This window comes from Haemorhous mexicanus, chromosome 33 (genome assembly GCF_027477595.1).
Source record: "Haemorhous mexicanus isolate bHaeMex1 chromosome 33, bHaeMex1.pri, whole genome shotgun sequence".
Lineage (NCBI taxonomy): Eukaryota > Metazoa > Chordata > Aves > Passeriformes > Fringillidae > Haemorhous > Haemorhous mexicanus.
The window spans coordinates 351402-376524 of record NC_082373.1 but is presented as its reverse complement, the minus strand read 5'-3'; the positions used below and the strand labels follow the sequence as shown (position 1 = coordinate 376524).

At 64.3% G+C, this 25123-nt stretch overlaps 5 protein-coding genes across 5 annotated transcripts; 3 read left to right on the top strand and 2 right to left on the bottom strand.

Moving 5' to 3' along the window:
• Window positions 1–420: 420 nt before the first annotated feature.
• WNT1 (Wnt family member 1) lies at window positions 421–2569 on the bottom strand. Its single transcript, XM_059871820.1, has 4 exons — window positions 2342–2569; window positions 1836–2089; window positions 1383–1648; window positions 421–1128 (listed from the first exon to the last, which is right to left on the bottom strand). The coding sequence occupies exons 1-4, from the start codon at window positions 2440–2442 to the stop codon at window positions 640–642; spliced, it is 1110 nt and encodes a 369-aa protein (XP_059727803.1). The 5' UTR covers window positions 2443–2569; the 3' UTR covers window positions 421–639.
• Window positions 2570–5274: 2705 nt separating this feature from the next.
• On the top strand, window positions 5275–8228 carry ARF3 (ADP ribosylation factor 3). Its single transcript, XM_059871873.1, has 5 exons — window positions 5275–5373; window positions 6167–6346; window positions 6458–6568; window positions 6655–6779; window positions 7253–8228. Exons 2-5 carry the CDS (start codon window positions 6199–6201, stop codon window positions 7412–7414), a joined length of 546 nt encoding a protein of 181 aa, XP_059727856.1. The 5' UTR covers window positions 5275–5373; window positions 6167–6198; the 3' UTR covers window positions 7415–8228.
• Window positions 8229–9527: 1299 nt separating this feature from the next.
• Window positions 9528–11899, top strand: FKBP11 (FKBP prolyl isomerase 11). The gene is made up of 6 exons (XM_059871831.1): window positions 9528–10124; window positions 10576–10641; window positions 11224–11311; window positions 11400–11433; window positions 11525–11595; window positions 11666–11899. The coding sequence occupies exons 1-6, from the start codon at window positions 10008–10010 to the stop codon at window positions 11881–11883; spliced, it is 594 nt and encodes a 197-aa protein (XP_059727814.1). The 5' UTR covers window positions 9528–10007; the 3' UTR covers window positions 11884–11899.
• A 161-nt stretch (window positions 11900–12060) lies between these two features.
• Window positions 12061–17235, bottom strand: CCDC65 (coiled-coil domain containing 65). The gene is made up of 9 exons (XM_059871832.1): window positions 17171–17235; window positions 16631–16758; window positions 16255–16422; window positions 15046–15215; window positions 13751–13889; window positions 13474–13671; window positions 12825–13043; window positions 12589–12741; window positions 12061–12469 (listed from the first exon to the last, which is right to left on the bottom strand). The coding sequence occupies exons 2-9, from the start codon at window positions 16754–16756 to the stop codon at window positions 12245–12247; spliced, it is 1398 nt and encodes a 465-aa protein (XP_059727815.1). The 5' UTR covers window positions 16757–16758; window positions 17171–17235; the 3' UTR covers window positions 12061–12244.
• A 189-nt stretch (window positions 17236–17424) lies between these two features.
• On the top strand, window positions 17425–25034 carry RND1 (Rho family GTPase 1). Its single transcript, XM_059871830.1, has 5 exons — window positions 17425–17603; window positions 17689–17776; window positions 19758–19867; window positions 20565–20699; window positions 23799–25034. The coding sequence occupies exons 1-5, from the start codon at window positions 17484–17486 to the stop codon at window positions 24042–24044; spliced, it is 699 nt and encodes a 232-aa protein (XP_059727813.1). The 5' UTR covers window positions 17425–17483; the 3' UTR covers window positions 24045–25034.
• Window positions 25035–25123: the final 89 nt, after the last annotated feature.

Here is a 25123-nt window from a genome sequence, read left to right as displayed (position 1 = left end):
GAATGGCTGCGATGGAGACGGGCACAGCGGGAGAAGGAAGGGGGTCTGCGGGGAGGGGATGGCAGAGAGTGGAGGGAAGGAGGAGCGAGATGGACAGACAGCAGCCGGAGAGGCTGATGGACGTGGAATGGGGAGGTGAGGGGATGGAGAAATGATGGATGGATAGATGGACAGCACATCCCACAGTCTGGGATGCATTAATGTCCCCCCACAGCTCATCCCCTCCTTCCCCCAGCCCCCCCAGACACGAATCAGGGCAGGACTGATAAAAATATATTCTTTATTCTTCTCTAAAGGCTATCAATGACACCTGTAACAAAGCATCATTATTATTAATTATTATTAATTATTATTATCTTTAATTATAAAAAACAGGGCCTGGGGCCAGCGAAGCAGGGTGGGGGTGGCAGCACCAAGCCGTCCATAATAAATATTTTATTTACAGCAAGAAGTGACCCCGTGGAGCCGGGGAGTGGCCGGCAAGGTGCTTGGCACTGAGCCCACCCATGGCAGGATGGGGGTCGCTAGGACACATCCATACCCCCACACATAGGTGCCTTCAATCCAGCCGGGCACCCGTCATGGGGGGTGGGTGGCGCAGACCCCCTCCGGGGCTGGGCAGAGTGGTCCCGGGGCAGCTCACAGGCACTCGTGCAGCACCTGGGTGTTGGTGCAGTTGAGGCAGCTGACGTGGCAGCACCAGTGAAAGGTGCAGTTGCAGCGCTCGGTGACGCGCTGGGTGCGCGTGCGGTACCCGCGCCCGCAGCACAGCAGCTCGCACCCGTCCAGCCCCGGCGAAGAGCTGTTGCAGAACCTCCCGGCCGTGCCCGCCGTGCCCATCTTTCCACTGTAGGTGCAGAAATTGGGGGATTTCTCGAAGTAGACGAGGTCGTGGGGCGAGGGGGGCTTGTGGGCTGGGTTCTCGGGCTCCAAGTGATGCAGCTCCACCCGCGACGCCCGGTTGCTGCCCTTGTTGCCGTAGATGACGCGGGAAGCGCCGTCGAAGCGATCCTTCAGGACGTCGCCCACGGCACGGAAGGTGGGCAGCCGCATCCAGCAGGTGCGGACGGTGCAGGAGCCCGACATGCCGTGGCACTTGCACTCCTGGCGCATCTCCGAGAAGACCGTCTGGAAAGAAAGGGGAATTTGGGGCTTTGTGAGCAGCCTGAGACCCCCCCGGGAACCACCGTGCTCCTACACCCCTCGTTTCTGCACTGTCACATCACTCGTACATCACTTGTCCCAAAGACAAGTGCGAAACCCATCTCCAGCTGTTCCCAACACGCACATGGGAACAGGCTGAGGGTCTTGGTGGGCATGCTCATCTCTGTGCCCACCCCAGTGCTGCGCCAGTGCCCTCACCAAGCCCCTGGTGCCCTCACCATGCGCCCAGCCTCGTTGTTGTGCAGGTTCATGAGGAAACGCAGGTCTCGGCCCTTCTCACTGGAGTCCACAAACTCCCTCCCAAAGAGGCGACCGAAGTCGATGTTGTCACTGCAGCCCCCCCAGTGCCAGTCGGGGCCCCCAGGGCCACGGCGCCGGTAGTCACAGGTGCAGGACTCGATGGACCCCTCCGAGCACGACCGGGCCACCGAGTGTGTCACACCAGCACTGGTGATGGCAAAGATGAACGCTGTCTCCCGGCAGCCTGTGGAGGGAGCGGGGCCTCAGGATGCTGCCAGGATGGGGAGGGGGTACCCACTGGCACTCCCAACCCTCCATCAAGATGGGCTGGTGATGCCCCATAGCAAACCAGGGGCGCTTTGTTGAGCATCCCAACTTGGGGGTGCATGGAGGAGGTCTGGGGGACCCCCGTGCTGCCCCCCCAGCCTCACCCCGGTTGACGATTTTGCCGAAGATGTTGGGGCCCTGGGAGGTGGGGCAGTTCCAGCGGCGGTTGCGGAACTGCCACTTGCACTCCTTGATGGCAGTCTGGAGGCCGGAGCTGACGCTGTGCAGGATGCCGGGGTTCTGCCGGATCAGCTTGCGCTGCTTTCGGCTCAGCAGCTGTAGGCTGGGGTCCAGCACCAGCTGCACGTTCTTGGAGTCTGTCAGCAGGTTGGTGGACGAGGCCACGTTGATGATGCCCCTGTGGCACAGGTGGGGATGGTGACCGCTAGTGGGGGGTCCCCAGCGCCTCCCTCCTCACCTCAACCTCCCTGCAGGCTCCTCCGTGCGACTGCAGCATCCCCTGTAGGGATCCCAAAAGGGGTCGCAGCCCTGTGTCCTACCACACGCCCCGTCCCTGCGTACAGGGCAGTCCCTGCTGTGCCTGTGCCAGCCCCGCCCTCCCGCCTCACCACCCCGGTGCCGGTACCGTTGCCGGTGCTGTCCGACTCACCACCACCGCCCGCTGTTGTTCACTGCCAGCGTGTTGGAGAGGGAGGAGAGGGCCAGAGCCCAGAGTGCCCGGAGCGCCAGCCCCAGCGCGGCGGCGCGCATGGCTCCGGCCCCGGGAGCCCCGGCAGAGTGCGCGGGCGAGCGGCCGTCCCGGTATTTATGGTGCCGCAGAGCCCCCGGCCCGGCCGCTACATCCACGCGTGTTTCCGGACGCGCGGGGCGGCTCCGAGATGAGGACGGCCGCGGGGGGACGCGGGGAACGCCGGGCGGGCGGGCGGGCCGGCACCGCCGCCGCCACCGGGCTGCAGCCGGTGGCCGGGGCGCGGCGTCGGGGGTGCGGTGCCCAGCGCACACTGACCGGGCCCTGGAGCGCGGCGTCGGGCGCTCCGTTCGCGGTGCCGGTTCTGGGGACCCGGTGCTCGGCACTCTGTGCGCGGTGCTCGGTGTCGGTACCGCTGCTGGCTCTCGGCGGTCCGTGCGCGGTACCCGGTGCCGGTGGTCGGTACCGGCAGCTCCCCGGAGAGCCGGCACGGCTGGACTCGGCTCGGCGCGGCGGGTGCACAGCGCTCAGCACCCGGGAGCATCTTCCAGCCCCTTCCCTCTTATAGGGGCGGCGCGGAGGGTCCCCGTGGGCCGGTCCCGCCGCGCGGGGCCTCCCCGCGTCCTCGCCCTAACAATGGGGAGCGGCGGAGCTGCGGCATCTCTTACGGGGCGGCGGGAGCGGCGGCGCCGGGGCTGTCCGTCACGGCCCGGATTAGCCCGGCGGGTGGCTGCGCCCCGGCCCCGTGCCCAGGGCTCCCGGCTGCCGCCCCCCGCCTTCCCCGCCGTCCCGCGCACACGTTCTACAGGCACCGGCACCGGCGGGGGGAGACCGGCACGGCCCGCGACAGCTCCCGGCGCGAGTAAAGCTGGTCCCGGAATAACCTGGGACGGCCCCGGACGGCTCCGGGCGCACGGAGGGAGCGGGGAACGGGGATAGCCCGGCATGTCCCGGGACAGCCCGGGGTGCACAGGGGCAGGAGTGACAGGATCTCCCGGGACAGTCCCGGGCGCACGGGGGAGGCAGAGCTCCGTGACAACCCAGGGCGCACGGGGACCACAGTCCCGGGAAAGGCCGGGGACACCGTCCTGGGGCCGCCGGCTTTCCGGGGGACGCGACGTGCGGTCCCCAGGGACCCGGACCGTCAAAGCTGCTGGGAGCCCCTCCGGAGCCCACGGAGCCCTCTCGTCCTAGTCCGTGCCCGGTGGAACGGGGCTACAGCCTCTCCCAGCGGCTCGAGTCCGGGTTGTCCCGGGCTGTCCCGGTGGCATCCCGAACCCCCGTGAACGTGCCCGTGGACACCCACGGTGTCTACAACCCGCGTGGGCGCGGCACGGCCCCGCACGGCTCCCGCTGCCCCGGAGCGCCCAGTCTGGGCCGGTACCAGGTGTCGGAGGTAGGGATGGACCGGGGGGTGGAGGGATTGAGGGACGAGGGATAGAAGGAAGGGCAGGGGGTGCTCGGACGCTGGCGGGGGGAGGCCTGACGTGCCCACGGCCAGAACACCGGCACGCAGGGCTGGTGCTGGCCCGGTCTCGGTTGGGACAAGATTGTCCCCGTCATCCCCCGCCCGGGCCGGTTGTGGGTGGGTGTGAAGTCTCCAGTGCGGGGCCCGACGGGCCGGGGGGCCTGAGCTGAGTCCCCCGTTGGGGCGGGAACCGGGGGGGGTAATCCCCCCGTCGCGGTTTCCCCGGACCAGTCATGCGGGGCCGGATTAGCCCCGCTGGCCCGTCACGGCCCGGGGCCGCCGCTCACCAGTTTAATTCAAGGACGGACAAAGCCCGGGACGGCGGCGGAGGTGGGGGGCTCGCACCGGCACCCACCCGCACCCCTTCCCCCGGCCCGGGAGGAACCCCGGGCCGACCCGGGGTCTGCTCCAACACGGCGCTCCTGCCTCCCCCGCCCCGGTTCCCGGCCGGGCCGGGCTGTGTCCACGCCCTCGGGCCTCCGCCCCGTCGGGGCTCCCGGGGCTGAGGTCAGCGGCCGCGGGGAGGCCCCGGGGCGCGGCTGGGAGGGCCCTGCCCGGGGCTGTGCCACCAGCGGCGGGCGCGCAACCACGGCCCGAGCCTCCCCCGCTCCATCCCGGGACTCTCCGGCCCTCGCACTCTCTGCCCGCTGCCCCGAGCCCCCGTTCCCCCTTCCCCTCTCTGCTGCAGCCCACGGCGGCCCGGCGGCCCGGTGCTCGGGATCCCCCCCAGTCCTGGGGTGCCGCTGGAACAGTTCCCGCAGCCGTCGGGGCGGCCGGTGCTCCCCGGCACTCCCGGGATGGCCGCCGGTACCTGCCTGCGAGCGGGGGACATCCGTCCTGTCCCGTGGCGCCGACCAGGGACGGACAAGCGTAGAACGGGGACAGAAGGACGTGGGAAGCACCCGCGGGTTCCCCGCACCCGGTCCCGGCCTCTACCCTGCCTGCGAGCACCGGGGCAGCCTCCGTACCGATGATATCGGCACGGTGCAGGGGTGCTCAGCCTGTCCCCCCGTGACGGTGTGAGGGTCCCCGTCCCCCGTGAAGCACAGGGACCCCCCACCGGTCGGGACTCTGGGTCCCCGGTGATCATGGCGGGGACGGGAGACCCGGGACCCCGCTCTCCCCGTATCCCCATCCCACCCCCCCGGTGCGGCTCCCCCTCGGACGAGGCTCTGCCCCCCCCGGTGCGGGTCCCGGTGCTCCCAGGACCGGGCTGATGGCGGGGGGGAGACACACGGGGACTCCCCCTCGGCGTCACCCCCCCTCACTGCTGCAGCCGTTGCCATGGTAACGCCCCGTGGCTCTCGCGATTGCACCCCCCCGCCCCCCCCCCGCCGCTCCCCGCGCGCGCCCCCGGTCCCGGAGGGGGGGGGGGTTGTAGGAAGCGGTGCGGGGCGGCGGGAGGCGGGGGGGTTAACCGGGCGCTCTCGCGAGATCGGCGCGATCGGGGCCTCCGCTTCCGGCGGCGGGAGCGGTGCAGAGTCAGCGGCGGCGGGGGCGGAACCGGCACCGGCACCGGCACCAGGTGCGGGGGGCCGCACCGCTCGGGGATGCGGGGCGCGGGCATCGCCGTGGGGTGTGCGGGGCTACGCGGGGGGGTCGGCGCCGCACCGGCGCGGGGGGGCTGCAGCGCGTGCCGGAGTGCCCGGTGCGGCGGGGGCGCGGAGCCCCGGCGGGTAGGGGTCGTACCGGGGGGCGGGGGGAAGATGCGGTGCGGTGCGGTGCCGTGCGGCGGGCGGGGGCGGGGGGCAATGCGCAAGGGGGGGGCGGCGCAGTGCGGGGTGGAGAGGCGGGGGTTTGGGGGCGCGCTTCCATGGGGGGGTGGTGAAGAGGGGGAGCGGTGAATTCGGGGGTCCCGGGGGCTGCACACGCTGGGGGGGAAGGGGCGCGCTGCGGTGGCGGGGGAAGGGGCTGTGAGGGCCTCCCCTTTCGGCAAGGCTGCGGTGATGGGGGCATCGTGCGGAGCTGAGGGTACAGAGGAGGGGTCGGGTCCGGGGGGGCTCTGCTCCCCTCAAGGAGGGCGAGAGCCCTGCCTCAGTTTCCCCCAGTGCAGCGCCCTGGGCTGTCCTTTTGCAGCGTGCAGCGGGGGGCGGCTCAGCATCCCCATCTTTGAGCTGCACACAGAGACACCTCCGTGCAGTGCACAACCTCCTCCCCAGCCCCTTGCCTGGGGTCCCCAAGCCCTGCATCCCCCAGGACATGAGGATCCCCGATTCCTGCATCCCTCCCCCCCCCCCCCCCCCCCAAGCACGGGGGACCCCTCAGCTCCACCCCTGCAGATTTCAGGGCCTCCCCCAGCCTGCCCCATGCCCCCGCAGGATCCGGCCTCGGAGCCAGCGCCGCCGTCACCATGGGCAACATCTTCGGGAACCTGCTGAAGAGCCTGATTGGGAAGAAGGAGATGCGGATCCTGATGGTGGGGCTGGACGCTGCTGGGAAGACCACCATCCTCTACAAGCTCAAACTGGGGGAGATCGTCACCACCATCCCCACCATCGGTGGGTGGGCTTGTGGGGGGCACTGAGCAGAGACCGCTCCCCATCTGGGCTCCTTTGAAGGGGCTGGTGGCTGCCCGTGCCTCAGTTTCCCTCCACTGTCGCTCCCCGCAGGGTTCAACGTCGAGACAGTGGAGTACAAGAACATCAGCTTCACCGTGTGGGATGTGGGTGGGCAGGACAAGATCCGGCCCCTCTGGAGGCATTACTTCCAAAACACCCAGGGTAGGTGTCTCAGGGGACAGCATGGGGGGACTCGGGGAGCAGGGTTGGCCACAGGAGTCCCTGATGGTGCCCTCTCCTCTGGCCAGGGCTGATTTTTGTGGTGGACAGCAACGACCGAGAGCGGGTGAACGAGGCGCGGGAGGAGCTGATGCGGATGCTGGCGGAGGATGAGCTGAGGGACGCCGTCCTCCTCGTCTTTGCCAACAAGCAGGTGGGTCTGGGGGTGGGGAGAGCCTTGTGGTGGGACTGAGACATCCCCGGGGTGTCAGGGCAGCTGTCTGGTGTAGGACGTGCTGTGGCATCAAGGCTGGTGTCAAAGAGCTTGTGTGACAGGGCCACTTCTGTGCCTGTGGCACGAGGGATGGTGGTGGCCCCCAGGGCATCCCTGTGGCAGCAGGGATGGTGATGGCCCTTGGAGCCATCCCTGTGGCACCAGGGATGGTGGTGGCCACCAGAGCCATCCCTGTGGCACAAGGGCTGATCTTTAACACAGCTCTGGCCATCCCTGTGGTGTCAGGGCTGGTGTCTCACATCCCCATGGCACATTCCCACTCCTCCCTGTAGCATCAGGGCTGATGATGGTCTCCTGTGGCAGAGTTGTGCCCACCCCTATGGCATCAGGGCTGGTGCCAGCCCCCGTGGAGGGGTGGTATCCATTCCTGTGACCTCCCTTGTGTCCTGCAGGACCTGCCTAATGCCATGAACGCAGCGGAGATCACGGACAAGCTGGGGCTGCACTCCCTGCGCCACCGTAACTGGTACATCCAGGCCACCTGTGCCACCAGCGGGGACGGGCTCTACGAGGGCCTTGACTGGCTCGCCAACCAGCTCAAGAACAAGAAGTGAGGGGGGGTACCGCTGTGCCCCCCCTGGGCCATGCCAGGGCCCCCCCCGGCCGCCCCCTCCCTGCCCCGGTTGGGTTTTGCTTTCTTCTGGCACCGGTTGCTGTGGGGTTTTTCGCCTTTTTTTGGGGTCCCCCTGGTTCCCCTCGGATCTCGTGTGTGCGTGCGTGGAATTAGAGCTCTATATAACGCCCAGGGGGGCAGGGGCAGAGCCCCGGGAGGGTGGGATGGGGGCTGGGGGGGGCCACCTCAGCACTGCCCTGCCTGGGGGGGCCGGGGACATCCCCGTCCCCATGCATGTCCCTGCACCCCTCGCCTTCCTCTGGACCAAATGTGGGGGCAGCAGGGCCATGGGGGGGATTTGGGACTGTACACCTCCCCCTCCCTCCCAGCACCCCCTCCCGGCCCCGTGTGCCCCCCCCCGGGCATTCCACACGTCCCCGGCCCCCCCATGTCACTTCGAGGCAGGTCTCCTTCCCGCAGCGTGACTCTCACAGAGTGGGGGGGGACACAGGGCTGCCAGGACTGCTGTGGTCCCCCTGGCTGTGCCCCCCACCTCACCCTGGCCACCTGCCCCCCTCCTCCCCCCATGCCAACATAGTGATTGTATGTCCCTGCCCCTCACGGACAGACAGTGTCCCCCCCCACCCCGTACTGTGCCCCCCTCCCCAGCACCGTATTTATACCCCTGGTCTGTGCTTGGTGTGACGTGTCGCTGCGGCTCTGCCCTGTCCAGGGACGTGTGTTCTCAGCCCCCCCCTCCTCCCCCAGCCCCCCCTGAGCCTGAGACGGTGGGTGACCTCCCCTGACCCCCCCTGACCCCCCCCTTGGATATTAAACATGTTTTATGTAGCTCTGCCCCTCGTCTCTTCTTCCGCAGCCCCCCCAGCGTGGGGGTCCCGCGGAGGGGACGGTGATGGACAGCCCTGGGCTGGCTTTAATTAGAAAGAGCTTAAGGGGTGGGGGGGGGGGTGAGGTGGGGCTGGCAGGGGGTGAGGGGGGCTCCCCCCCTTCCCAGGCTCATCTTTAGGGGAATATTGGATGAAATGGTAAATCCCATTAGTGCTAATCCCAGCTGGGGCGTGGGGACGGTGCCAGCGCTGGGATGGGCGCGAGTGGGACTTGGCCCCCCCCTCCTGTCACCCCTTCCCCATGTCACTCCCCCGCATGGGTTAAGGGGGGGCTGAGTGGCGTTTGGGGCCAGCACCGCCATCCCATCCCCATGTTCCCTCTGGACTGGTGGCTGGGGGGCTGTTGGCCATGTCTGTGTCATTGGGGGGCTGTGGTGGGGGATCCCTGGTGGCTGGGAGAGCTACAGAGCCAGCACCGGGGCCCAGAATGGGGTGACCAGGGCTCCCCAGTGCATTGGGAGCCATGGAGGTGACATGGGGGTGCTCCAGTGCAGGTGACCTGTAGCCCACAGTGGGTTGGTGGCCCTGGAGATGACATGGGGGAGCTCCAATGCAGGTGACCCGTGCCCCACAGTGGGCTGGGGGCCGCGGAGGTGATACTGGGGAGCCGCACTGGGGGTGACCAAAGCTCTGGGAGCTCCATCGGGGGGGCTCAGTGTGGATGACCGGGGCTCCCCGGTGGGCGGGAGCAGCGGAGCCGGCACCGACGCGTTCCCACCGGCTGGACCGACGGCTTTGTGCGGCGAGGGCTGACCCGGCGGCCCTAATCCCATTAGCGCCCCGGGCTCAGCCGCCAGCCCGGCTTCCCCACCTCTCGGCAACCGAGGCTGGTATGTGGGTGCGCCGGTGGGGCCGGCGTGCCGATGCCGTCGTCCGGGAGCTGCACCCGGCGTCAACGTCGTCACCGTCCTGGAGCGGCACCGGGGCCGGTGACACCAATGAGGCCATCCCCGCGGGCACGGAGCCGGGGATCCCGGCTGCCCACGGTGTGACGATGTGACCCCGCCGCACTGGGGGATTCCCCGTGTTCCCAGCTCTGCCCTAAGGGCTGGGTGTCCCCAAGGACGGGGCTTCTGGGGCGGGTTCCGTCACACCGGGCTCCAGCCAGCCCGCGGGCCCCCAGCCTGGGCTCGGGGCTCGGCTTCCCTCGTCCTGCACAGCCTGGGCTGGAAGAGCGGCAGAGGTGCCAGGAGAAGGAATGACCTGGACCCGCGGGGCGCTGCAGAAGGGGTCTGGACGCGGGGAGGGTCCTGGGCCCCGGTGGGTGTGGGTTTCCGCAGGCTGTGCTGCCGCCTGCTGGCACCGGCGGCGCCAGGACACCGGGGGCTGCACCCAACCGGTGCTCGGGGCGCGTTCCCCGGCCCGGACCCTCCGGTTTGCCCCCCCTCTGACCCTCACCCGGAGCCCCCGCTCGGTGTGGGCCGAAGCCGCCGGGACGGTCCCCGGGCAGGGGCGGACTCAGGTGCCCGCCGGGGTCCCCACGGAGCGCAGGCGCCCGCGTGGCACCGGGCACCGGGGCAGCGGCCTGTCCGGAGCATCCTTCTGTCCCCCAACTCCGCTGGGGCCCGCAGGAGATGCCGTTGCCCGTCCCGGGGCCGGTCTCGGTGTGGGGGCGGTCCCGGGGGCGGGGCCCGAGGTGGGGGGCGGTCTGGTCCCGGTCCCCGTTCCTCCGCCGCCAGCCCGGACATGCCGTTCCCCGCCGCGCTGCTCTTGTTGGCACTGCTGCTGCCGCCGCCGCCGCTCTCCCGCGCCGCCGAGAGCGAAACCGAAACCGGCGCCCGGGAGCTACGGCTGGAAACGATCGTGAGCCCGGGGGGGACGGGGGAACCGGGGCGGCGCGGGAGGTACCGGGGACCCACACGGCCCCGCTGGACAGGCAGCTGAGACCGGGGCGGGACCGGCAGGGACCGGTGGGACCGGCGGGACACAGGGCACCGGCGGGACACAGGGCACCGGCGGGATGGTGCCGCTCGGGGGGCACCGGGGAGCCCGGCCTGTGCACGGGGCGGGGGACGAGGCGCCGGGAGGCCCGGGCTGCGGCGGGAGGGAGCCACGGGGCACCGGGAGGACCGGGCTGCGATGGGAGGGCAGCGGGAGGACCGGGTTGTGGCGGAGGAAGGCGGCGCACCGAGGACCGGGGGCCCGGCTGGGAGTTCGGCTCTCGGAGCGCTCGGGGGACCCGGGGGCGCGGGGGCTGCGCGGAGCCCGAGGGGAGGGGGGCCCGTCCCGGCTCCCCGTGACCTCCCCGTTGCAGGTGCCCCCCCCGGAGGGCTGCACGGAGCTGTCGGCGCCGGGGGACACGGTGCACATCCACTACACGGTGCGGGCGGGCGGCGGGAGGAACACGTCAGCACTGCGCTCCGGCGGGCGGGGCGGGGGGCACCGGCACCGGCAACTGCGGGGGGGCCTCGGCCGGCACCGGGGCGGTACCGGGGGTGGTACCGGGGGTGGTACCAGGGTGGGAAATGGGGCGGTACCGGGGTGGGCAATGAGATGGTACCGTGATGGAACCGGAGTGGGCATGAGGGCTGGACAAGGGGATGGTGCCATGGTGCCACTGAGACTGGCATGGGGACAGCCCCAGGATGGGCTCTGGATGGCACCTGGAGTGGCATAGGGGTGACACGGGCTGGGACAGCCCCAGGATGGGCATGGCTGGCACTGGGATTAGCCAGAGGATTACCTTGGGATGGCCCTGGCACTGGGAGTGGGGAGGATGTCCCAGAGTGACCCGGAGTGTACCAGGACTGGGATCAGCACAGGGATGGCACAGGGGTGGCACAGGGGAGCCACAGGGACTGGGATCAGCACCAGAGCAGCACTGGGAACACGCTGGCAGCCACATAGAGAAAGTGCCACCCAGGGGTGACCATGGCAGTGACTGTGGCCATGTCCCCCACAGGGCAGCCTGGAGGATGGCCGGATCATCGACTCCTCACTGAGCCGGGACCCCCTGCAGGTGGAGCTGGGCAAGCACCAAGTCATTCCTGGTGAGTGAGGGCTCAGGGGGAGCGGGGTTGGGGGGGAACCAGGGTAACCCCAACCAGCTCCACTCACCCTCACCCCACTCTGTTACAGGTCTGGAGCAAAGTCTGCTGGACATGTGTGTGGGGTAGGTGCAGATGGGGGACATGGGGGTGGGCAGTGTCCCCTCCGCAGTGTCCCCACCACAATTTGTGGCACCAACACTGTCACTGTGGCAGGGAGAAGCGCAGAGCCATCATTCCCCCTCACTTAGCCTATGGCAAGCGGGGCTCTCCCCCAACCATCCCAGGTGAGTGCAGCCCTCAGGGTCCCTGTGGGGTCTCTGTGGGGTCCCTGCTCAGGCTGTGCCCCCCTTGCAGGTGACGCTGTGCTGCGCTTCGAGGTGGAGCTGGTGGGGTTGTCCCGGGCCAGTTACTGGCAGAAGGTGGTGAACGAGGTGGTGCCACTGCTGTGCCTGGGGCTGGTGCCAGCACTGCTGGGGCTCATTGGGTTCCACCTGTACCGCAAGGCCAGCAGCCCCAAGCTCTCCAAGAAAAAGCAGAAGGAGGAGAAGAAGAACAAAGCCAAAAAGAAATAAAACCTTCCCCTCGGCATCTGTGGCTGCTCTTCCTGAGACAGTGATGGGCACAGAGCAGTGGGAAGGGGCTGTGCACCCCTCAGCTCCCTGCCTGCCCCAGGGCCTTGATGGGTCCTGTCAGACCTGAGCAGGAGGTGACAGACTCAATGAATCCCAGAAATAAGACCCTGGAGCACATTTTCAGGCAGTTTTGCTCTTTTAAGGCATATCCAGGAAGTGACAGTCCCTGAGTCCTCAAACAACAGGCAGGTCTGCCAGGGCACTTCAGCTGGAGCTGCTGGAGCCAGGAAAGGGGTCCTGGTGGTTGACCCTTCCCCATGGGGTGCACCATGCCCAGTGTCCCTGAGCGTGGCTCCCTCCCTCATTTCTGGGGGTGGGGCTTTTGCTTTGGGGCAAGGAGGGGGTGGGGATCTTTGGGCACCTTCTGGCTGATTGTAGCCCCCGCCAGGTACTGCTGGAGGAGCTTCCTTAGCTCCTGGTTCCTGTCTGCCAGGGCTGCCCGTGCCCTCTCCATCCCCTTCTCCTCCAGCTTGGCCTTGTTGAACCTCTGCCAGAACCTCTCCAGCCCTATGTAGTCCTTCATGACCTGGGGGGAGGCAGCAGGGAGAGTCTGGGGTCTCCATCCTGCCCCAAGCACCAACTGGGGGATCCCCAGGGCTGAATCACAGCCCTTGTTCCCTGAGGATTGTGGTGGTGCCTCCTCACCCGTGCCAGGGGCTCGCTGGCCGTCTCCTCCAGGACCCTGCGGGCTTTTTGCTGCTCCAGCTCACCCAGTGAGGAGGGGTAGAAGGGCAGCACCTTCTCCTCTTCTGTCTCCAGCCTGCGGCACAACTCAGCCAGGCGTAGGAGGCGCTGAGCCTGGGGGAGACACCGGGATGGGCAGGTGGGGACAGCAGGACACAGGACACGGGGACATCCCCTCTCAGCACTGCCCAACTCACCTTCTCCACCAGCTGCTGCAGCACCTTGAGGGTGGCACCGCACTGGGAGCTGAGTGTGACCAGGTGGGTGTGAGCGGTGGCGCTGGCCTGGGTGACCTGAGCCCGGAGCTGTTGGAGTTTCTGGTAGGCGTGTTCCCGATCGGCCCGGATGCGCTGCGTTTGCTCCTCGCTCTTCCGCAGGTGAGCCACGATCTGGCCCCTAGTGGTCGTAACCATGTCCTGGTGAAACAGCAGGTTGGCTACTGGGGAAAATTCCTTCTTGGAAAGGGTGGCCCAGCTTTGGAATGGGCTGTTCTGGGCAGTGGTGGAGGCGCCGTCCCTGGAAGGGCTCAGAAACCACGTGGATGTGGCCCTTGGGGACATGGGTTAGTGGTGGCCCTGGCAGTGCTGAGAGAACAGCTGGACTTGATGGTCTCAGAGACTTTTCCAGCCTCAATAATTCCATGATTCCCTGGCTCAGGCACTGCTCCACAAACTCTTGGGGGGCCCCTGCTTAGCCCGGCCTGTTGTCACCTCCTTGCCAGTGCCAGGTTGGACTTGATAGGTCTCGGAGGCTTTTCCAACCTCAGCAATTCCACGATTCCATGGGAAAATGAGTGGGGAATGCGGGTGACCCCACTCCCACAACCAGCCAGCACCCCGCCAAAACCTGCAGCTTCTCCAGCCTCTTCGCCTGTGCGTTAATCTCGCAGGAAGTCCTCTCACACTTCCTCTTCAGCTCCTCAAACTCCACCTTCTTCTTCTCCGTGGCCTGGGCGTAGTTCCTCCGTGCTGTCTGGATCTGCTCCCACAGCCCCTCCAGCCTGGCCCCCAGATGCAGCCGGCTGTACTGCTGATCCTGCCAGCACTGGGGGACACACAGGTTACACCCCAAACCTCCCCTGGCATCCCTGCCAGCCCCTCCGTGCTCCCTTGTGCCCCCTTGCCTTGTTTTTGATGTCGTCCCGGGCGCTCTGGAAGTTCAGCAAGGCCTCCTGCTCGTTCCTGGCGTGCTCCTGCTCCGTGGCCAGCGCCATGTCCTGCAGGACCCGGCTTTCCCAGTCTTGCTGCTCCAGCATGGTCCTCCTGTGGGGACACAAGGCAGGGCAAAGTGGTTCCCTCCATGACAAAGACACTGCAGGGCTCCCCATGGCACCAGGGGAGGCTCAGCTCCATTCCAGGAGAGCCCCTGGGTGCCACTGCTGCCCCATTCCCCTTGTCCCCCTGTGCTGCGGTGTGATTTCAGGGTTTACCTCAGAACCTCAGGTCCCTCCCCTGATAATTCCCTCCCAGGTGTGTCAGTCACCTCTCCTTTCCCCTCCCAGCACTGTCAGTCCTGCAATTCCAGAGTGATTGGCAGATTCAAAGGATGCCCTCCACCCCCGGGGGGCACTGGGCCATCCAGGTGTCCTTTGTCCCTTGAGACCTCCCCTCCTGTACCTGGCTGCTGGCTCCCTACCCCTTCCCTGCCCTCTTCCTGGGGTTAAAAGGAGCAGCACCCACGGGGTTCAGGAGTTCTGTTGGAGCTGGTGCTGGGTTCAGAGAACAAAGCTCTGGATCCAAACCCTCCATCAGAACCGACTCCTTTCCTTCCCCATCACCTTAAAGCATCTCCACAGAGGGAAACCCGAGGAGCAGCCCCTGTTACAGGGGAAGCTCCATCCTGCAGCCACCAGAGCTCCTGCACGCCTGGACTTGCCTCCACGTGCCCAGCTGTCACAGACACATTTTATGAAAAATCCTTTTGTTAGGATCTTTTCTCCTGAGAAGCTGAGAAGCTTCAGAAACAAAATGTAAACAATAATTATCTGCTGCTGTGGAATGCAACAGGTGCATCTGTGATTGGTCTGATATTGGTTGTTTTTAATTAATGGCCAATCACAGTCCAGCTGTCTCAGACTCTCTAGTCAGTCACAAGATTTTCTTATCATTCCATTCTTTTCCTTTCAAGCCTTCTGATGAAATCTTTTCTTTTATTCTTTTAGTTTAGTTTAAATATATCATTCTCTTGTAATATCATATATATCATAAAATAATAAATCAGCCTTTTGAAACATGGAGTCAAGATTCTCCTCTCTTCCCTCGTCCTGGGACCCCTGTGAACACCACCACATCCAGCCAGCCAAAAGTGTCTCTGGGGTGAAAACACCACAGTTGCTGCTATTTGGTTCAGCACCAAGGACCAGACAAGCTCAGGCACGGCAATATTGGTAATTATTCCAACACCCCTGAAATTCCACACCTCTCAGCCTCAAACTCGGCCTTCAGGGCGCCCACCTGGGCACTAAAGCCCTGCTCCAGGTAGCCCAGGCGGCAGCGCTGGAGGTGCAGCAGTTGGTCTGTGAGGTCCAGGTGGCTGCGCAGGGCTCGGTTCTGCTGCTCCTCTGCTTCCTTCAGCTCCGTCACCAGCGCCTGGGGAGTGTTTGGGGGGTCATCCGTGTCCCCTGCACACCCCTCTGTCATGGAGATATTTTATGGAAAATCCTTTCCTTAGGATCTTTTCTCCTGAGAAGCTGAGAGGCCTCAGGAACGAAATGGAAACAATAATTATCAATTATCCGCTGCTGTAGAATGCAACAGGTGCATCTGAGATTGGTCTCATGGGGTTGTTTTTAATTAATGGCCAATCACAGTCCAGTTGTCTCAGACTCTCTGGTCAGTCACAAGATTTTTATATCATTCCATTTTTTCCTTTCCTTGCTAGCCTTCTGATGAAATCTTTTCTTCTACTCTTTTAGTATAGTTTTAATATAATATATATATATAATAAAACAATAAATCAGCCTTTCTGAAACATGGAGTCAAGACTCTCCTCTCTTCCCTCGTCCTGGGACCCCTGTGAACACCATCACCCCCCACCCCACCCTGCCAGCCTCAGAGTTGTGCTATTCACATGCTCTCTGAACAGAGAGAAGCTCTGAGACAAGCAAAGGATGTTCATTGTTTCAAGTCCAAACAGCTGAGTTCCAGGAGAAGGCAAAGAGCTCCTGGCTGAGTGGATTTCTAAATAGTTATTAATGATTTTCTTTAGGAGTTCTTTGCTTCAGGGTTCTGCAGGTCTGTTTCAGAACCGGGAAGGACCAGGGATGTCATCCACCAGGGATGTCAAAGAGCAACATCTCCAGGGAATGGACCTTCTCCTGAAACTGAGACAAGCAAAGGATGTTCATGGTTTCAAGTCCGAACAGCTGAGTTCCAGGAGAAGGCAAAGAGCTCCTGGGTCAGTGGATTTCTACATAGTTATTAATGATTTTCTTTAGCAGTTTTTTTCTCTGTTTCAGGATTCTACAGGTCTGTTTCAGAACCAGGAAGGACCAGGGATGTCAAAGAGCAACATCTCCAGGGAATGGACCTTCTCCTGAAACTGTTTGGACTTGAAACAATGAACATTCTTTGCTCGTCTCACAGCTTCTCTCTGTGCAGAGGGCACGTGAAGACCACTCAGAGTCACCTCAATGGTGCCATCCTTGCAGTCCATGACCCGTGTGAAGGTCTGGCTGAGGATCTCGATGTCCTGGCGCAGCTCCTGGTCCTTGGCCTTGCGCTGGGCCGAGCGCCAGAGCGTGCTGACCTTGTGGAGACCCCATCTGCTGCTCTGCTCCTCCCGGGTCAGCTTCTCCTGTTCAGGGCCCGTGGGAGGTGGGAAAGGGGCAGGAGTGGGCTTGGGGCTGCCTCTGCTGCCAGGGGGTGCAACAGAACAGGGGCAGCCCCAGCCCTGGTGGGGATGATGGGGAAAGTGCTAGGGAAATTTGCTGGGGAAAAGGGGTTTGAGGGCTTAGAGGGGTGGAGTTTGGAGGGGATCAGGGGAGGCTGCAGGGGTCCCGGACCTGCAGGAAGCGAGTGAGCAGCGCCCTCTTGGCTTTGGCCACCTCCTCCTCCAACAGTGCTTGTCTCTGCAGCAGCAGCAGCTCGGCCTCGGCCGACGTGGGGGCAGTGAGACGAGGCCTCGCCATGGCTGGAGGAGGGGACACGGCGGGAGGGGTCGGGGTGTGCGTGGTGGCCCCTCCACTGCCCCCCACCAAAGCCCGTTCCCCCTGCCCAGCCCCCTACACTATGGGGTACCCCACATCCCATAACCTTCTGCTCAACCCCATCTCCCTCCCCAGGCTCCCCCAGGCCCGTTTTCTTGCCCCTCCACTTAGGAGCAACCCCCAGACCCCACCAACCCCTTCTCGCCCCCTCTCCTCATCCAGTGACCCCCCCCCCCAGACCTGTTCCTGCCCCAAGGCCCATTTCCCGCTGCCCATCCCCATCTCCAGAGCCCTCCTAGCTCACCCGCCTCCCTCCCACGCTCCCCCAGTGCCCACCGCCCCTTGCCATTGGGGTCTCCCTTCCCCCCTTTGGGGTCCCGGTACAGGCCCCGGTACCGGCCCGGCTCGCGCGTCCCTCCGGTCTCCCGGCAACGGCCGGTGGGGGGGCGGGGCCTCCGCGGCACTTCCGCCCTGACCCACACGGGCGCCCCCTGGCGGACAAGAGCGCGCTCGCACCCCCTACCGGGCGTGTCCCGTCGGTTCTGCCTCTCCGCTATTGGCCGGCGCTCCGGGATTCCCCGCGGTGATTGGTGAACGAGAGCCGCCGTGGGCGGGCCCTGCAGCCGGCGGGGTATATAAGGGCGCTGCGGCGGCGGGGCGCAGGGCGGTGGGTGGGTGCGAGCGGGGGGTGTCTGTGCGCGCCGCCGCCATGCGGGAGCGGAGGCCGGCACCGGCCGCTCCGGCCCGGTGCAAGCTGGTGCTGGTGGGTGACGTGCAGTGCGGCAAGACGGCCATGCTGCAGGTGCTGGCCAAGGATTGCTATCCCGAGGTGAGCCCAAGCGGCACCGGGAACCGGCAGCGGGCACCGGTAAAGCGGGACCAACGGGGCGCTGACGCTCTCGGTGCCGTTGCAGACGTACGTGCCCACCGTGTTTGAGAACTACACGGCGTGTCTGGCCAGCGAGGAGCAGCGGGTGGAACTGAGCCTCTGGGACACCTCCGGTACCGGGGGGAGACACGCACGGTGCATGTTTGGGGGGCTGCCGGGGGCTCCGGTACCGGAGGAATGGGGCGGGGGCTGCCCCGGGCCTGATCGGGTTGTTTGCTGTGGAAGGTGCTTTAGGATTTTTGGGGGGCCGTGGTTGGGATGCTGCAGTGAGCGGGGGGTCGCTGCAGTGGGGGGTTTTGGCGTCCCGAGGGTGTTTTGGGAACCTGCAGCGCGGGGGAGGGAGGGGCCTTGGTGGCCCTGTTGAGATCTCGGGGGTGTTTTGGGGGGCCGGGGGTGTTTTGGGGTCCCTGCGGCGGCGGAAGGGGCTTGGTGGCCGCGCTGGGGGGGTTGAGGTCTAGGGTCATACCCGTGGGTGTGGGGGCGCTGGTGCTCCCCAGGGACCGACCCCACGGTCACGGGGGGGGTCGGGGACCTGGGGGGGGTCACAGGTCTACGCCTATCTTGGGAGGGGGTCCCAACACCGCTGAGCCCCCCCCGGGTGGGGTCCCTTACGCCCTGCTTGTGAATGGGGCAGATTACGGGACATCCTGGTGTTCCCCTTCCCTGGGCACCCCCAAGAGTTGGGGGGGGTCGGGGCAGCCCTGCCCGGTGCTGCAGTGTCCCCCCGGCGGGGGCGGGGGGGGGTCCCCGCCGGTCCCCGGTTGCCATGGCGATGCGCTGGCGCAGCCTCTTTGCTATTCTGTGCACGGAGCGTCTGGGCTGCGAAACCCCTCCGAGGCCTTTGGGGGGACCGGGAGGGTGGGGGGGGGAACATCCCGGAGCCCCGCACCCCACTGACCCCCCCCCCCCCCGCACCCCCCCGCGCCGCATGCCCCGCAGTCCCAGGTGCGGTGCTGGTGGCTCCGTGTCCCCGAGGACCCCGAGGCGGGGCGGCAGCGTGTGGCACCCCCTCCTCCGGTTTCCCCCCTACCCCGAGACCCCTCGGTGCTGCCGGGGCTCCCCAAAATGGGGGGGTTGGGGGGGTTGTTACATAAACACCGCGGGCTCCATTTCCCGCTGCCTGGCGAAGGCGCGATGCGACGTTGATGGGCTGCGGGGACGGAGGTGGCGTTTTGGGGGGGTTCCAGAGCAGCGCCCCTCTCCGCGGTCCCAGGGGTCTGTGTCCCTTTTGGGGGGGCTCTAAAGCCGTGTCCCTGTGTCCTTCTTGGGGTTCTCTAGAGCTGCGAGCCACCACCCTGAGCAGGAAGGGAGCTGTGTCTGTTTTGGGGGGCTCTAGAGCTGTGTGTCCGTCTGTCCCTTTAGGGACCTGTGTCTGTTTTAGGGGGCTCTGTTCTTCGGGGGGGGGGGCTCTAGAGCTGTGTGTCTATCTGTCCCTTTTGGGAAGCTGTGCCCCTTTTGGGGGGCTCTGTGCCTTTCGGGGTCTCTAGAGCTGTGCCCCCCCACCCCGGGCAGGAGTGGAGGGATGTGTCTGTTTTAGGGGCTGTCTCCTTGTGGGGTGCTCTGTCCCTTTTGGGGTCTCTAGAGCTGTGCTCCCACCCCAAGCAGGACGGGGGGCTGTGTCTGCTTTAGGGGCTGTGTCCCTTTTGGGGGTCTCTAGAGCGGTGTGCCCACTCAGGACAGGAATGGGGCTCTGTCCCTTTTGGGGGGCTCTAGAGCTGCGTGTCCATCTGTCCCTTGTGGGGTGCTCTGTCCCTTTTGGGGTCTCTAGAGCTGTGCCCCCACCCCAGGCAGGACGGGGCGGGCTCTGTCTGTTTTAAGTGCTCTGTCCCCTGTGGAGTGCTCTGTCCCTTTTGGGGGGCTCTGTCCTTTTTGGGATCTCTAGAGCCGTGCCCCCACCCAGGCAGGAATGGGGCTGTGTCTGCTTTAGGGGCTCTGTCCCTTGTGGGGGGCTGTGTCCCTTTTGGGGGTCTCTAGAGCCTTATCCCCACCCCAGTCCGGACAGGGGGCTGTGTCCCTTTCCCAGCCCCCCCTTTCCCGTGTCCCGGGGTGGGGGGGACTGAGCGGTGACCCCCCCCTCCCCCCCTTTTCCCCCAGGCTCCCCTTACTATGACAACGTGCGTCCCCTGTGCTACAGCGACTCGGACGCTGTCCTGCTCTGCTTTGACGTCAGCCGGCCCGAGACCCTGGACAGCGCGGCCAAGAAGGTGGGGAGGGGGCTCCGACCCCGGGACGGTGTCCCCGAGGGGGTTGGGGGGCTCAGAGATATGGGGACATCAGCCTGGACGGTCCCTGTGGGGTTTGGGGGATTTGGAGATTTGGGGACACCACCCTGGGGGGTCCCTGTGAAGTTTGGGGGATTCGGGGACACAGGACCACTGATGCTGTGGGGTTTGGGGGGGCTCAAGGATATGGGGACACCAGCCCGAGGGGTCCCCATGGGGTTTGGGGGGCTCAGGGAGACAAGGAGACTGAGACAGGGGAGTCCCTGTGGGGTTTGGGGGGCTCAGAGTTGTGGAGGCACCAGCCTGGGGGTATCTCTGTGGGGCTCAGGGACATGTGGTCCTTTGTCCTGGGGGTATCTCTGTGGGGTTTGGGGGCTCAGGGACATGGGGACAGTGTCCTGGGGAATTTCTGTGGGGTCTGGGGGCTTTCAGGGACATGAGGACACTATCCTGGGGGTATCTCTGTGGGGTTTGGGGGGTTCCTGGGGGTATCTTTGTGGGGTTTGGGGGGCTCAGGGACATGGGGACACTGTCCTGGGGGTATCTCTGTGGGGTTTGGGGGGTTCCTGGGGGTATCTCTGTGGAGTCAGGGCTGGCACATGGAGACACCACCCCCGTGGGGTGACAGGGAGAGGCTTTTGGGGGTCTTCTGTCCCTGAGAGGTGTCCTGACCCCTCAGTGGAAGACAGAAATCCTGGATTATTGCCCCAACACCCGGGTGCTGCTCATCGGCTGCAAGACGGACCTGAGGACAGACCTGAGCACACTCCTGGAGCTCTCACACCAGAAACAGGCCCCCATCTCCTACGAGCAGGTCTGGGGGGCCCGCTGGGTTTTGGGGGGTGGGATTGGGGTGTCCCAGTGGTCTAATGTGGGGGTGGGTTTGGGGGGATCCCGGTGTTAGCACAGGGCTCAGTTTGGGGTGTCCTGGTGTTTGCAGGGGGTGATTTTTGGGGTGTCCTGGTGTTTTTGGAGGTGGATTTGGGGTGTCCCAGTGTTTGTGGGGGTGATTTTTGGGTGTCCCAGTGGTGTGATGTGATTTTGGGGCATCCCAGTGTTTTTAGGGGTAATTTTTGGGGTGTCCCATTGGTCTGATATGGTTTTGGGGATCCCGGTGATTTTTGGGGTGTCCCAGTGGTCTGATGTGATTTTGGGGATCCCGGTGTTATTAGGGGTAACTTTTGGGGTGTCCCAGTGGTCTGATGTGATTTTGGGGGATCCCAGTGTTTTTGGGGGTGATTTTTGGGGTGTCCCAGTGGTCTAATGTGGGGGTGGGTTTTGGGGGGATCCCAGTGTTTGCACAAGGCTCAGTTTGGGGTGTCCCAGTGTTTGTGGGGATGATTTTTGGGGGAGATCCTGGTGTTTTTGGGGGTCAGTTTGGGATGTTCTGGTGTTTTTGGGGGTGGATTTGGGGCATCCCAGTGGTTGTGGGGGTGGGTTTCAGAGGGATCCTGGTGTTTGCACAGCGGGATGAGTTTGGGGTGTCCTGGTGGTCTAATGAGGTTTTGGGGGTGATTTTTGGGGTGTCCCAGTGGCCTGATGTGGGGGTGGGTTTTGGGGGATCCTGGTGTTTGCACAGAGCTCAGTTTGGGCTGTGCCAATGTTTGGGATTTCCTGGTGGGTTTGGGGTGTCCCTGTGTTTGCACTGGGCTCACTTTGGGCTCTCCTGGTGTTTGGGGCTGTCCTGATGGGTTTGTGGGGCTCAGTTTAGGATATCCCAGTGTGTTTGGGCTGTCCTGGTGTTTCTGGGGGTGGGTTTGGGGTGTCCAGGTGTTTGTGGGGCTCACTTTGGAATATCCCAATGGCTTTGGGCTGTCCCAGTGTGTTTGGGATATCCCAGTGTGTTTGCTGTGTCCCGATGGGTTTAGGGCTCAGTTTAGGCTGTCCTGGTGTGCTTGGGCTGTCCTGGTGTTTCTGGGGGTGTGTTTGGGGGTGTTTCTGTCCTGGTGTTTGTGGGGCTCACTTTGTGCTGTCCCAATGTTTGGGATATCCTGGTGGGTTTGGGGGTGTCCTGGTGTTTGTGGGGCTCGCTTTGAGCTGCCCTGGTGGATTTGGGGGGGGTGAACTGATGTGTTTGGGGCTCAGTTTAGGAGATCCTGATGGGTTTGGGCTGTCCCAGTGTTCCCGGTGTGTTTGGGCTGTCCTGGTGGGTTTGGGATATCCCAGTGGGTTTGTTGTGTCCCAGTGGGTTTGGGGCTCACTTTGGGATATCCCACTGGGTTTGTGGGATGCAGTTTAGGATATCCCGGTGTGTTTGGGATATCCCAATGAGTTTTGGCTGTCCTGGTGGATTTGGGGCTCAGTTTGGGATATCCCAGTGGGTTTGGACTGTCCTGGTGTTTGTGGGGCTCACTTTGTGCTGTCCCACTGGGTTTGTGGGATGCAGTTTAGGATATCCCAATGACTTTGGGCTGTCCCGGTGGGTTTGGGCTGTCCCGGTGGGTTTGGGCTCTCCTGGTGTTTCTGAAGGTCACTTTGGGGCTGTCCCAGTGGATTTGGGATATCCCAATGACTTTGGGCTATGCCAGTGAGTTTGGGCTGTCCCAATGGGTTTGTGGGGCTCACTTTGGGCTGTCCCGATGGGTTTGGGGCTCAGTTTGGGATATCCTGGTGGGTTTGGGGTGTCCTGATGGGTTTGGGGCTCAGTTTAGGATATTCTGATGAGTTTGAGTGTGTGCTGGTGTTTGTGGAGGTGGGTTTGGGCTGTCCTGGTGATTCTGGGGCTCACTTTGGGCTGTCCCAGTGGGTTTGGGACTCAGTTTAGGATATCCCTATGGGTTTGGGCTGTCCTGGTGGTTTTGGGGCTCATTTTGGGCTGTCCTGGTATTTGGGATATCCCAATGACTTTGGGCTGTCCCCATGTTTGTGGGGGTGGGTTTGGGGGAATCCTGGTGGTTTTGGGGCTCATTTTGAGCTGTCCCAATGGGTTTGTGGGGCTCGGTTTGGGTTGTCCCGGTGGGTTTGGGATGTCCTGGTGGATTTGGGGTATCCCAATGACTTTGGGCTGTCCTGGTGGGTTTGTTATGTCCCATTTGTTGTGTCCCGATGGGTTTGGGGCTCAGTTTGGGCTGTCCCGGTGTGTTTGGGATATCCTGGTGGGTTTGGGGGTGTCCCATGCGTTTGTGCTGTCCCGGTGTTTGTGGGGCTCAGTTTGGGGCTGTCCCGGTGGATTTGGGAGATCCCAATGACTTTGGGCTGTCCCAGTAGATTTGGGATATCCCGCTGGGTTTGGGGCTCACTTCGGGCTGTCCCAATGGGTTTGGGGCTTGGATTGGGGCTCAGTTTGGGGTGTCCTGGTGGGTTTGGGGCTCAGTTTGGGATATCCCGATGGGTTTGGGGCTCTCCCGATGGGTTTGGGGCTCAGTTTGGGGCTCTCCCGATGGGTTTGAGGCTCAGTTTGGGGTGTCCTGGTGGGTTTGGGGCTCGGTTTGGGATATCCCGGTGGGTTTGGGGCTGTCCCGGTGGGTTTGGGGCTCAGTTTAGGATATCCCAGTGGGTTTGAGGCTCAGTTTAGGATATCCCGGTGGGTTTGGGGCTCAGTTTGGGATATCCTGGTGGGTTTGGGGCTCAGTTTGGGATATCCCGGTGGGTTCGGGGCTCTCCCGGTGGATTTGGGATATCCCGGTGGGTTTAGGGCTCAGTTTGGGATATCCCGGTGGGTTTGGGGCTCAGTTTGGGCTGTCCCGGTGGGTTCAGGGCTCAGTTTGGGATATCCCGGTGGGTTTGGGGCTCTCCCAGTGGGTTTGGGGCTCAGTTTAGGATATCCCGGTGGGTTTGGGGCTCAGTTTGGGATATCCCGGTGGGTTTGGGGCTGTCCCGGTGGGTTTGGGGCTCTGTTTGAGATATCCCGGTGGGTTCGGGGCTCTCCCGGTGGATTTGGGATATCCCGACTCCTGACTCCGGGCTCCCGCAGGGCTGCGCGGCCGCCAGGCAGTTGGGAGCCGAGGGTTACCTGGAATGCTCGGCTTTCACCTCGGAGAAGAGCGTGCACAGCATCTTCCGGACCGTGTCCGGGCTCTGCCTGAGCAGCGCCGCCCCGCAGCCGCCCCGCAGCCCCGGCCGCAGCCTCTCCAAGCGCCTCCTGCACCTCCCCAGCCGCTCCGAGCTCATCTCCTCCACCTTCAAGAAGGAAAAAGCAAAAAGCTGCTCCGTCATGTGAAGGGGGGAAGGGAAGGACACACACACCTCCCCTCCCCCCCACACCCGCCTTTGGAACCCCCCCAAGCGCCCGGAATGGGCTGGGGGGGCTGGGCAGGGCTCGGGATCTCCCCCCCCGTCTAAAGGAGGGTGGGGGGTGATGCTTTTGCTTGGCATCATTGCCCTGGGAGGGGGGTTTGGGGAGTGTCCTCCCCCGGTTCCCAACCCTGAGGGGGTCCCTGGTGGGTTTGGGGTGCTCAGACCTTCAAGGACATCAACCCGGAGAGGTCCCTGGGGGGTTTGGGGTGCACAGGACCCTGGGGATGCCAATCCAGGGGGGTCCCTGGGGGGTTTGCGGTGCTCAGACCTTCAAGGACAGAAACCCAGAGTGGTCCCTGTGGGGTTTGGGGTGCACAGGACCTTGGGGACATCAACCCGGGGGGGTTGGGGTGCTCAGACCCTCAGGGACATCGCCTAGGATGGTCCCTGTGGGGTTTGGGGTGCACAGGACCCTTGGGACACCAGTCCAGGGGGGTCCCTGGGAGGTCTGGGGTGCTCAGAACCCTGGGGACATCACCTGGGATGGTCACTGTGAGGTCTGGGGTGCTCAGACCCTCAAGGACATCAACCCTGGGGGTTTGGGGTGCTCAGACCCTCAGGGACAGCAACCCAGGGGGGTCCCTTTGGGGTTTGGGGTGCTCACACCCTCAAGGATGTCACCTGGGATGGCCCCTGGGGGTTTGGGGGACACAGGGACGCCGTCCTGGGGATCCCTGGGGGGTTTGGGGTGCACATCATGGGACTCATCCATGGACTCATCCTGTTCTCTCCCTCTTCCCCCCATCCCTCATCTGCTGCTTGGCCCTGGGGGACCCTGTGGGCTGGGGAGGGGGGAGGGGAGGGCTGTTTTATGGACTATATTTGGGGGGGGATGGGGGGGTGTCTCTGTTCCATGTCAGTGTTATTAAAAAAGCTTATTTATTATCAGAAATATAACACCTACCTATGTGCAGCCCTGCCTGGCCCTGTGCTTTGGGAGGGATCCTGGGTTTTGGAGGTTTTTGGGATGTTTTGGTGTCACTGCTGATGGTGACACTGAGG